This window comes from Neopsephotus bourkii, unplaced genomic scaffold (assembly GCF_033783945.1).
Source record: "Neopsephotus bourkii isolate Nb327-2 ecotype Australia unplaced genomic scaffold, CSIRO-AGI_Nbou_v1 NB_274, whole genome shotgun sequence".
Taxonomy (NCBI): Eukaryota; Metazoa; Chordata; class Aves; order Psittaciformes; family Psittacidae; genus Neopsephotus; species Neopsephotus bourkii.
Genome location: NW_026900783.1, coordinates 2098177 through 2111228, shown reverse-complemented (window position 1 = coordinate 2111228; position 13052 = coordinate 2098177). Strand labels below are relative to the sequence as shown.

At 46.4% G+C, this 13052-nt stretch overlaps 1 protein-coding gene across 1 annotated transcript in view; it reads left to right on the top strand.

Annotated features, from left to right (window-relative positions):
* The window catches only part of TCERG1L (transcription elongation regulator 1 like), an 80702-nt gene that overhangs the window by 51148 nt on the left and 16502 nt on the right, over nt 1-13052 (top strand). The window contains exons 6-8 of the mRNA XM_061346767.1: nt 2752-2846; nt 4260-4348; nt 7430-7584. Of these exons, the coding sequence (XP_061202751.1) occupies nt 2752-2846; nt 4260-4348; nt 7430-7584 (339 nt within the window). The remainder of the gene's footprint in view (nt 1-2751; nt 2847-4259; nt 4349-7429; nt 7585-13052) is intronic.

Genomic DNA, 13052 nt, shown 5'->3' with positions numbered 1-13052 from the left:
CCGATGAGTTGTCGTGTTCCTCATCCATGTGTGTGTGTGCATCTACATGAATGAAACATCGTGACTCCTTCTTAAACCAGTGTGATAATGAAGACTACAAAGGAAGCAAAATTCTAATAATAAGAAAAATCTTGCTTTTTTTTTCCCTTGTGAAATAGAAGGGGAAAGAAGCAGAGCTGGGGGAGGGGTTGGTGGGATTTCCCTGCAAATCTAAACTGAAATCCCAGCTTTGTTAGGCATCCTTTCCCAAGTGCTGCTGCTCCGTGTCCGAGTGACAGAATCCAAGCAGCCTTGTTTGTGTCTCTTCCATCCCTCCCAGGCTTGTTGCTCCGAGGGCTGTTTCATGACAAGAGCAGGAAATGCTGAGGCATACCATGCCACTCAGCAGCGCTGCCCTGAAAGGCTCCTAGCACATGGACAACCATGGTGCCTGTGCCAAATGTGCCCAAGCAGAATGTGCCTGGCACCAGATGTGCGCCTGCAAAGGGATCCCAACCTTGGGCTTTAAACTGCTATGAAATCAATGACGTGCAAAGGACCCTTTGCTGTGGAGGCGCATGTGAAAAGGTTCCTTTAATCCCCTACACGTGTATTTTGGTTCAAACCCCTTGTCAGAAAGGAGGTGGCTGTACAGGACCCATTCACCAGCCGTGCTGAGGGCTGGCTCGTTGCACGCCATGGGAGTGGAGAACAAGCCACCAAGGGTGTCCCTGGGGCAGAGCAGTTGGAATGACAGGAAAACACAGGGCGGATAATGAAATACCTCCATGACATAGCCCAGAAACTGCGCTCTGTCTTCCTGCTGTGCGTTAGAGATGGAGAATGTATTAGCACAGTTTAATTGAAGCGAGGTTCCTTGACTGTGGCTCCAGGTCTCTCCGGGCAGTGCATGCAGGAAGCATCCTTGGTCCTTGGCTCTCCTTCTACTCTGTGGAGGTGGGTGCTCGGGGCCTGGCTGAAGCCGGTGTGACAGTACCATGTTCAAAGACCCACGTGCCCCACATCACTTTGATTCCCAATTACCAGATGTCAAGGGAAGAAAGATAAATTTAGAGACCCTTTTGATATGTATTAGCAGCTCCCTATGCCTCGCTCCTTTAATGTGGAAATTAATTGCTATGATTTGTAAAGCTTCTTTTTCGCTGCCCATAAAAATTAAGTCATCTTCTGAGAAAAACGACATTTGTTTAAATATTTATCATTCTGATATATTCCATGGTGAAGCAAACGGCTCAGGCTCCACCTTTCCCTCAGTATAGCCCCTGATACATGTCGCCTATGCTGTAGTCTGAGTGATTTTGAAATGAAATGAGGAGTATTTTGATGTGTGAATCTGCCATGTAACATGCAGCCCTACAGAAGCCCTGCTTGCAAAGAGTTTCTTGAAGCTACTGCACCGAAGCTTTGTCTGTTAGGCAGACAGAATGTGCTCCAAAAGTGGAGTAGGATAAGGATGGAAAAGTATGGATAAGGGGTAAGGTATGTCATGGCTTGCTGGGTGGGGGTTTTGTGGTGGGGGGGTTGGGTGTGGGGGTTTTTGGGTTTTTGTGGGGTGGGTGGGGTGGGGGGGTTGTGGGTTTTTTTGGGTTGGTGGGTTTGTGTTTTTGGTGTTTGTGGGGGGGTTGGTGTGTTTTTGGGTTTTTTTTGTGATACTGTGATACTGTGATACACTGGTAGTAGCAGCCGCTGTTTGCAGTGCAAGGCTGCACCTGAGCTCTGCAAGGAGCCTGTGTGGTGCATAGGGTGCGGTGTAGGGTGGGTGCAGAGCTGATGAGGAGGGATCACTGTGCTCCTGACTTCGAGATGCTGGAGCCTCCCTTGGCAATATAACTGCTGTACTGGAACTCCTCAGGTACAGAAAGGCTTTGGTGATGATCCCACATCACGTGTGGGGGTTTGTCATATGTGAGTTGGAACATCATCATTATTTGGAAGGTTGAGCTGAGCTCTTAGGCAGAAGCTCTTCCCTGTGAGGGTGCTGAGGCGCTGGCACAGGGTGCCCAGAGAAGCTGTGGCTGCCCCATCCCTGGCAGTGCTCAAGGCCAGGTTGGACACAGGGGCTTGGAGCAAGCTGCTCCAGTGGAAGGGGTCCCTGCACGTGGCAGGGGTTGGAGCTGGAGGAGCTTTGAGGTTCCTTCCAGCACAAACTGGTCTGCGATCCTATGAATAAACAAGAGCAGTTAGACAAGGAACTTGACGATCTTAAGGTCCTTTCCAACCCTAACTGTTCTGTGATTCTATGATGATTCTATCATTCTGTGCGCATGGCTGCAGGGCTATGACGTTATTGGCAACATTTAGATATGGTGGGATGGCTTCTGTGCCTGGAGCGTTGGAATGGAAGGGTACAGGCTCTTTGGGAAGGAGAGGAAGGGGAGACAAGGTGGAGGTGCCACCCCCTGTGTCAGTGACTGGCTGGAGGGCATGGGGATAGGTGAGGAGCCAACCAAGAGCTCACGCAACAGGATTCTGCTTTGTTCCAGGTTCAGGGAGAGCAGGATGAAAATCTCAGAGCAATAAACTGCTCACTGTGAAGTGTATGAATGTGTCCCATTGAAACACAGGATGATATTTAGACAGGCAATATGGTCCTCAGCACACATATGTGTTACACACACGTATGCGTGTCAGTAAGGGAGTGAGGAGGAAGAGGGGAAGAGGCAACAGGGAGGGACTGGGTTTAATTCACCAGCTGTGGCTCGTTGGGAGTGTATTTATTGCCCATTAAAAAGAAATCCTTTTCCCTCACAGATAATGGCAAGGAATCGAGTCGATCCTCCTGCCCACCCGCCTTGATTCTGCACGCGGAGAGGAAGAGCACCCCTGTGCACAGCACTGGCGAGAAGGTCTGTGGAGGGGGGGTATTCTTTAAACCTCTTTGAACCATGGAATGGCCCAAATCCAAGTCAGGATAAGGCACCGTCCTCTGGCTGGAGCTGTGCTGCTGATACAGGATGGTTTCCTAGGGTCGATTTTAAAGAGCTATCTACCTAATTTATCTTGGTTTATAGGAGCTCTGTCACTGTAGTGTCAGGGTATCAGAGGAGGGCTGCTCACGGCTGGGTTTGATGCTCACGGCTGGGTTTTCTCCCCATACTGGAGGAGAAGTGAGTCTCGGGGTGGGTGTGTGTGTGTGCATATGTGGAGCTGTGGCACAGCCCACGAAGCAATTCATGTGCTGAGAAGCTGCGATCGAATCACAGTGTCTGTGATTTGCTGTCTCACTGCAGTGGCAGTGACCTGTGGAGGTGGCTCAGCCCCTGCTGAGGGCAGGATCATCCCCTCGGTGGGTGTTGTGCTGCTTATTGCAATATCAGCCCCAGGGGCAAGAAAGAATTTATTCCTGCCCCCTTTTCATGTTACTGATTTGAATTGCTGTGCACTTCCAGAGCCCTCCTTTACAGGTAATTACATAGTCCGTAAATAAAAGCTCTTCATTAAAGGGGGCCTACAAGAAACCTGGAGAGGGGCTTTGGCCAAGGGCCTGTAGGGACAGGCCAAGGGGAATGGCTTGAACCTGCCCGAGGGGAGACTGAGCTGAGCTCTTAGGCAGAAGCTCTTCCCTGTGAGGGTGCTGAGGCGCTGGCACAGGGTGCCCAGAGAAGCTGTGGCTGCCCCATCCCTGGCAGTGCTCAAGGCCAGGTTGGACACAGGGGCTTGGAGCAAGCTGCTCCAGTGGAAGGTGTCCCTGCCAGTGGCAGGGCTTGGGAATGGGTGAGCTTTATGGTCCCTTCCAATACAAACCAGTTTGTGATCCTGTTCTATGATCCTTGTATTTTGATACTGCACTGAGCCACAGCACTGCCTTCCTCCCAAACCTCCCCTCGCAGTTCATTTCCATAAGCTTTTACAACAAATAGCTGTTCTTCAGCGGGTAAAACAGCACCTGTACTTGCTGGTTGCACCATACAACCTCCTGCATTGCCTGTTGCTCCATCCAAGCAGCCTGGCCCTGTCACAGGGGGATTTCTGCATCTCAGGCTGCAATATGCAATCATATCCAGTCTCCCCAGTGGGCTGTTGGTGTGGATAAAAGCGTGTCTGCTGGTTTTTCATTTCTATTGCTTTAAGTCAGGCGACGTTTTTATGATTCCCTGTTTAACTGGGCTATTCTCAAGGTAGCTGGTTGCTCATAAAGCCCCTTGTGGAATAATGGCCATGAGGCTGAGCCACTTCAAGTTAAAGGGAGTGATTTGTGTAGCAGTAGCAGCCTTCTGCATTGGCTTCATTTGCTGACTAATCTCTATCTGTCTTTCAAGGAGCATTCATTTAAACTAGTAAATGAGGATGACAGCTCATCCAGTGGCAACAGGCCCGTGGCATCCACTCCAGTGCCGGGATCACCATGGTAAGCGATTGCTAAAAGCCATTCAGCAGTGCTGTTTCCATTGCCAGAAATGCGTTAGTGCTCTGTTACATGGGGAAGATACACTGCCCTGGGTGTTACGTAGCAATGCTGGGTTCCTGTCCAAGCTTCCACTAGAGCTTCTAATTAATCTCATGATCCCAGTTCCTGACCATGCTCCCATTCAGGTTACTACATACTGGGTAACTACATCTCATAATAATTAGTTATACTTTATGGCTGGTCTAGAACCCCAGCATGGTTTGGGTTGGAAGGGACCTCAAAGCTCACCCAGCTCCAACCCCTGCCACGGGCAGGGACCCCTTCCACTGGAGCAGCTTGCTCCAAGCCCCTGTGTCCAACCTGGCCTTGAGCACTGCCAGGGATGGGGCAGCCACAGCTTCTCTGGGCACCCTGTGCCAGCGCCTCAGCACCCTAACAGGGAAGAGCTTCTGCCTAAGAGCTCAGCTCAGTCTCCCCTCGGGCAGGTTCAAGCCATTCCCCTTGGCCTATCTGTGGGATCTTTGGGTAAAGCACTCTATGTGGACATCAGCCATTATTTGTTATTATTATATTGTGCCATTTTACAGCCCACTGTTGTAAGCACAGTCCAACATCCTACTTAGTCTCAACATCATAAATAAATTATTTACATCAGTCATTTCTCTTCTTGACAATTGCTGCTCTGTATTGTAGTGCAGAGGAGCCATTTGAGTCCAGCAGTCTCATAAGTAGGTTATGGTTCCTTCCTTCTTACAGGAAAGAGCAGTAGCTGGTGGTACTCACAGTGGGATCTAACAGCACCCCCTCCTACAGCAGCATCTGCTTGGTGTGGGATGGGAATCCCAGACCTCCACTCACGTGCACCCCTCTCAGATCTAAGCTTGTGATATTTCAGTCTCTTAAGGAGAAACCCGGGATTTCTCGGTTTCCAGAGGACTGTTTAGTGTGTAGGGACCATTGGTTGAGGTGACAACTCCTGCAAGAAGAAGCTAGACCATAATTTTTAATGGCAGAAAAGTTGTCAGGCATTCACCTGATGGAATAAAAACCCCACTAACATCATTATCCTGTGCCCATACTCATTCTTAAATACAGTTTACTAAAGGGGAACATGATCATAACAATATCTCCATTTCCAGCTTCTGCTCTCTGACTGAAGCAACATACCACTTCTCCCCTTTGGATAACTGAAGCCATTATTATACCACAGGGGCAGAACTGATGTTACAGGGGGAAAGGGACTTTAATCTTAAATTAAATGTCAAATTATGCTAGTCATGGAAAATGAAGAGGTGTCAGCAAAGGACCCCAGAGTTTCTAACCTGTGGTGGTGCCACATGGGACATGGTGATACTCGGAGCTCAGGGAGCACCATCAACGTTGTGTGTGAGGCCAGAGGAGCCCTGTGCTCAGCAGCGTGCCCCTAGAGACAGAAAATGTGTTACCATCCAGCATCGCTGGCAGTGCTCAAGGCCAGGTTGGACACAGGGGCTTGGAGCAAGCTGTTCCAGTGGAAGGGGTCCCTGCCCGTGGCAGGGGTTGGAGCTGGAGGAGCTTTAAGGTCCCTTCCAACCCAAACCAGGCTGGGATTCTATGATAATCATCCCCTAACAGAGGATTAGAGCATGTCTTGTGGGGCTGTTTGTCATCCAAAACAGTTGTGCATCAAAATCAAGTTATTAAAATATTTGTCACATCCCTATCAGTGCATCCGGGGTGCCAGAACCTCCGTGGGGTGTGCCTCAAGTCCACAGCTGGGTTTGTACAGCCAGTTCTGTGCTCCTCCTTATTGGGAGATCATTTAACTCCACAGAACGTAATTACAGGGATTTTCAGGCTCAGGAGCACACTTATACCAAGTTGTTGCCATCACCCTGAAGCTTCCTCCATGGCTTCTTACAGGGGTTGTGCATCTTTCATTACACATCTGGGCAAGATCAGTGGTGATGTCTTACCATGGTACGCAGAGTATCTTGGGTTATCTTATTATAGCACTCCACAGTGATGGAGCATTTTCATGTTTGCAGACTTTTACCCAGACCAGTCTCTTTGTTAACCAGTTTTGTTCCTGATTTTAATCACAATAAAGCATTAGAGCTTCTAATGATAAGATTTTTTCCTTCAATGTGTTTTTGCTTCAAAGACCAGCATTTTCTTATTATAAGTATTTGTGTGCATGAGGAAGTCAAAGTGTGTAGATGATGTTTGTTAGTTTTCATTATGATTCAGAGCATGTGGGTTTGACATTGATATTCTGGTTGTTTATTTACATATAGATTTAGTATATTTAGTATATAGATTTAGTGAAGTGCAACTTGGGGGTTTGAATGTCTATTAAGGATGGTGTGATGCTTATTTTCATGTTGTTTTACCTGATCTAAAATTAATGCCAGGACAAGAAGCTGAACTGCTGCTGTGCATATTCAAACTGACTGAGCCAGGGAGCTGCAGTTTGCTCAGCAGCACTTGGGCGTGTTTTTCATACTTGAAAGAGCCCATAAAACCCAATCTAAACCTTTGTGGTGGATTTCTACAGTGCCTGGTGGTACCTGCCCAGAGCAGGCCACGGTGGGAGCCAGCAGGGATGCCATTGAGATGCCATGGGATGCTATGGGGATGCTGTTGGGTTGCCATGGGGATGCAGTGGTTGTATCTCCTCCCTTCAAGTAGCAGGCAAAGCACCAACCCATGGTCATCAAGGCCATTGAAGTGATGGGCACCTGCCCCCCGTGCTAAGGCTTCTGCTACTTGCTGCTCTCAGCTGTGTCTTTAGAACATGCAATGTGTTTTCCTGTGGCTTCTCTTGCTGTGAGCACCACAGCGCTCCTCCCTGCCTGGTTCTTTTTCCCTTCTGTGATAGAATATTCCCCCCACTGCTTTTCTGGAGGTGTTCAGACCATTTCTATGACATTTTATCCTACCTGAGGTGACTGGCGTGGGCTGGCGTGGAGGAGGCTGTCAATCCAAGAGGAGCCTCAACCCACAGGCTGCAAACAGGGGTGCAATAAATCAGCTGTGGGTTAACTGCTTGTTTGTGGGTGTACCTGACGTTATCTAAGCATAGTCTATCACTTGGAATAGGTGTGTAGTCTGGACTGGAGATGACCGGGTCTTCTTCTTCAACCCTACAATGCAGCTGTCAGTCTGGGAGAAGCCAGTGGACCTGAAGCACCGCGGCGACATAAACCGGATCATCGAGGATCCTCCTCACAAGCGCAAGCTGGAAGCTGCAGCAAGTAACTAAAGCCCTGTGATTATTTGCCTCTATTTAAACTCAGATATGGAACGAAGCGTGGTCACTAAATACGCTCAGAGAAAGTTTGATCACTGTAATTAGAGTGGGTTTCCTTTGGGGATTTCATCTCAAGTATTGTGTTAAAATTGATGTTTATTGCAAAACCCTTATTTTCACAGCACTGCTGAGCTTGGGGATAGAGTATTCTCATTATTGGAAATGAAGAACCAGGTGCCTTCTTATACTGGATCAATCTTTGATGTAGAAAATACATCTCGGAAGATGCTGTCTTTATGTTTTATTACACTTATTTCCAAGATATACATTAGGAATGCATTACCAGTGCATTATTCAGCTGTTATACAGAGGGAGATGCTCCATAGCTAATGATTATCTAACTGAATGGGGGGCGTGGGGGGGTGGGGAGAAATCCCTGTAGTAAATCTTTGATGAGTGTTCAAAGGTTTGGTGGAAATGTGGGTGCTTCCATCTAAACATGACCCTGCAGTCACCTTCTAAATGCTGAATTCCTGTTACTTAGTTGTGCTGTAGAACAGCATGCTGACCTGCAGGGCTGTGTGCTCAGTGCTTCAAAACACAGTTTAAATACACTGGCTGGTCGGTAATCAGGGTATTTGCTATCCAGTCATTCCCATCATGACCAGTTCACAGAGGCAGTTTTACCAGCTTGCCTCCCCATCCCATACTCCATCTTTTTCCCTGCTCTCTGTACCAGAGATGTCCGTGCTGGTGAGCGGTCCAGGAGCAGCCCCGCATGCCAGCCTGTTCCACCACACTGCTCTCCAAAGATTATGTTTCACCAGTTTTTGTGGACTCCTGTGGCACTGGTCACTGCTCCATGCCATAGAATCCCAGACTGGTTTGGGTTGGAAGGGACCTTAAAGCTCACCCAGCTCCAACCCCTGCCATGGGCAAGGACCCCTTCCACTGGAGCAGCTTGCTCCAAGCCCCTGTGTCCAACCTGGCCTTGAGCACTGCCAGGGATGGGGTGTCAGTGATCATTTTGTTTCCTGATGCCTTATGTTGGCTTTCATGTGGGAGCAGTGCCAGTAAGACCTGCTCTTCTGGGAGGACATCTAGCTGCATCTAGACCGCACGCCTTGATCCACAGGCACACCTCCCAGTTAATGGCTGTGAGCGTGTGTATGTGGACTTGAAACACTGCCTGCAGGTAGATAAAAGTGAATGATGATCGGGATTTATGTTACCTGTATTACAGAAGTGTGCTGATAAAAAAGCTACGAAGAGTGGTTTTCTGTTAGTCTTTATCCCCATATAATGTCATGACGTTTTTCAATATAAATTTCAATCATCAGGTGCTCTTTTATGTATCATTTATATCTGTGGCTTGAAGAACTTCAGCTGTATATCTCATAATTCTAAAGCCTGAAGTTCATTCTTCAGGAGAAAAATATGGCACATGTTTGCTAGTACAGGTTATACTGAAAGACCAATTAATTGCTGACCACGGGGAATGATGGCCAAGGACAAAACTGAGGGTCATTGTTCATGGTCTGTAATTAAAGAGAAGAGTCTAAAGTTGTTGTTGATATGTGCTCCTTCAAAGTCTATTTTTTGCTGTGTGTTCCATCCTTTCTGTTTCTTACCTATATATACCACGCAGATTTGATTCATGCACCAGTTCTTTTGTGACCATGGTTATCATCATTGCTAATAGTTTTAATCTTCCTTGATATAGCTGGGAATTGTGGTTGCTTGGTCTTTGAGAGAGTCAGGTTATAATTGGTATATATGAGCTGCTGAGGTGAAAGGAATTACTTGTCACTATTTCTCGTAGCTCGGAATCTGGAGTAAATAAATAACACATGAGCTGTGTGCTTCCAACAATGGCTGCCAAATTTATTTAGTTTAGTTGGTGCTGCTGAGTTTTAATTGGAATTCTTAAATCACAGGCATGAAAAGAAGTTGGCAGAGTAGTTCTTCATGGGATGCTGGAGGCTGTGCATCCTTCTGCTGAAAGAGCAAGCACACTTGTAATTTGGGCATAAATGCAAAATTACTCATTTATCAATTGCTCCACCTCCACTAAGTATTAGTTCTTAGGGAGGTGTGTAAGGTGTTGAGGTATATGTTATATACTCATTACTGATGTGTTCCCATCAGGCTGTCTCTCAGATGGCATCCCCGGCTCCTGCATGGGGACATCACCAGAGTGACAGACTGACCATAATATCCCTATTTGCCTCAAAGATTCCTTGAAATATTTGTCTTACTACAATAGAAAAAACCATTCTGGTCTATTCCTATTCCTTCCTCTGCTCAAACGGTTTCTCTGGATGTTCAGGCTGAGGAAGTTATTTATTCAGTTAATTAAAAGAAAACGGACATTCTGGCCCCAGATAATGGCTAGTTAATTCATAGTTGGTGTGATCCCTGTTCAAAACCAGTTATGATTTCTTTTAGTCTGTTCCCACAAATACTTAGGACCCTCTAGCATTCAAATGTATGTATAAGGCATGGCTCCTACAAATAGTATAGGTAAGCTCCCAAGCTTATGTGCGATACATACTCTGCAGCACAGCTGATCACATCTTTGCGTGTGGCCAGTGGCTTGATAATGCTTCAACTCACCTGGTAAATGCTGGTGTTCCCTCTTTGTTCTGGAAATTGAGCCGGAATTCATGACTTGGCTGGGATTAGCTGAATGATTTCATTAAGAAGCTCTAAACTTGATAGACCGTCAGATTGGGGCAGTGATTCCATGGAAAGATTGCTGCCAGGTAATATTCTTCCTCAAAGCTTTAAATCAATTATTAGATTTTGTGCTTGGCTGCCTCTCTTCCCTTTCAAAGTCAGTTTATAATCTTAGCAGAGGTCCGGCAGTACAAAGAGAATCAGTAGGCTCCTGAGTGAAAGTATAGATAGCGTTTGTCATGTTTTACTGAGCTTTCCATTGCACTGAAATTTGAAGTGATGATGCTGATTCTAATCTTGTTCCATTTATCCAAGGCAGTATAACCACAGCAGTCAGACAGGCAGGGAAAGTGAGAAGGACCTGGGAGGCTGTCATTGCTCTCTGGGAGAACCTGACATGTGTCAGGAACCAGCAGATGGAAGCAAACCCTGAAATCACAGAATCCAAGCCTGGTTTGGGTTGGAAGGGACCTTAAAGCTCACCCAGCTCCAACCCCTGTCACGGGCAGGGACCCCTTCCACTGGAGCAGCTTGCTCCAAGCCCCTGTGTCCAACCTGGCCTTGAGCACTGCCAGGGATGGGGCAGCCACAGCTTCTCTGGGCACCCTGTGCCAGCGCCTCAGCACCCTCACAGGGAAGAGCTTCTGCCTAAGAGCTCAGCTCAGTCTCCCCTCTGGCAAGTTCAAGCCATTCCCCTTGGCCTGTCCCTACAGGCCCTTGTCCCAAGCCCCTCTCCAGCTTTCCTGCAGCCCCTTTGTATCACAGTTCTTTTGTCTGAAGGCTAGATGGTGGCTAGATGGTGGTTGTATAAATGCAGTTGACCTATTTTTCACAGTAAAATCTAGAAATTCTATATCCTTTTCAGAAATCTGTGAAAGATTTTGATCTAATTTGACTTCAGATTTGTGTTCTTCAACTACCTGTAGAGCCCCATATAATTGTCATCACCTGTGAGTTTGCTCTTGTCCTGTTGAAATACTGAATGGGAAAGACTCACCGCCCTGGCCAGACTTCTCACCATTTGCTTTAGTAAAAGGACATCCCATCAGTGTTTGTAATGTCCACACGTATGTCCTTGAGCCAGCTCTGGATAAACTGGCTGTGGTGTGACAAATGGCTTCTCCTCTTCTTTATCGGTGAAATTTGGTTGGAGCAGGACTGTGCTTGCCCAGTCACCTTCAGCTCTCTTGGAAGACACCATTAAGTACTCTGTCATATTTTTACCTTCAGGTATGTCATATTTTTACCTCCAAAATATGACTTGTTGTACTTTTACCTCCAAAATTCCTAAAGTTCGGACCACTGCTGCCTCCCCAGGTTGTTCATCTCCTGATAAATAGCTTTATAACATCTCTGCTGAATTGCACTCCATTGCAGGCTGGTTTTCCTATTTCTTTATGGTTTTGATCAGGTGTCCCAAAGAACAATTTCCAAGTAGAGGTAATAGCTCCCATGAACTTGTGTTTATTTAAAACAATATCAAATTCATTTGTGCGTCCATAATGCTCATATGTTGTCAGGAATGTTGAGATCAAACTCTCCGTAGTTTGGAATGCCGTTCATCTCTCTGTATTAACATTTTATGTTCCAGTTTGTACATTGTCCTTTTGTATTTCCTCCTTATGTGCTCTCTGTTCCTGGTCTTCCCTCACTGTGACATTGCAGCTGCATTTGGTTTCTGTTGTTCCTTTTGCAGTGATTTAGTGTTTGCGTTGTTCAAACACTTAATATGAAAAGGTAACATTTGCTGCGCACTAATAAACGTGTCATTTACCTAAAATAGGGAAGCAAAATGAGCTGAGAATAAGAGTCTTAAATTGAAACGAAATAAATGGCCAATTTTCTATTATCTTCAATGATGCAGATATTAGACCCATTTTGTAGGAAATGGCTTGGAGTTTCATCTGATTCCAGTGAGATCAGATCTCGCCATACCAAGTTATTCAAACCTTTAAACTCCATAACCTTAGTTCAATTTTAGCTTTATTTTTATTCTTTCACCATTTCCTCCATAGCAAGCCATGTTTTCATTACCACACTAATACAGAGAGGCTGACGTTTTGTGTTTCTGATAAGCCCAAGCTAACCACGTACACCTTGATTACTGTGTTTGTCATGGTGAGCTATTGGAGTCCTCAGCATAAACCGAGCACTGGGTGGATGTGGCTCCTGATGCTCTGTTTGATTTGTGATGAAAACTGCAGTTTGTGTACCTGAAGAAAAAGGATTTCCAGAAATACATATCTGTCCCATATGCTTCACATTCACTATATGACAGTGCAACCCCAGAGTCCTCCAAGGATGGTTGTCCAGACCGAGACAGGAGAGTAACATTACCTTGGAGTTATCTGTGGCATAAGGAGCATGGAGGTTGTTGGTATCCCCATAACCTTGATGCACTGGTGGTGGAATCCAAGAAAAGCAGCACTATATTTGCTTATATAAGAAAGGAATGGGCTGAGGAGGGAAGTTCTGGTGCGAGGTGCTGCTATTGAATCCTTGGTTGCCAGTACTGACATAACCTTGCAGAAATGCCTTTCTAGTTGCATTTTTAAGGGAAGAGAGGAGGGAGGATCAGGTGAAACCATAACAAGGTTTAAACCAGTCATGTCACAAATGAAAAATGAGGAGCTTTTCAGAATGGAAATGGTCGGGTTTATTGCTATCACTTTCATTTGGATGAAGGCAATGGTGAGGATCTGATGAAAGATGTGTTATTTTTAAAGCGCTCTGTGGAGAGGGAAGAATAGCAAATATCTGAGCAGCAGCCAAAGGCAGGGAATGAAAGGTTAA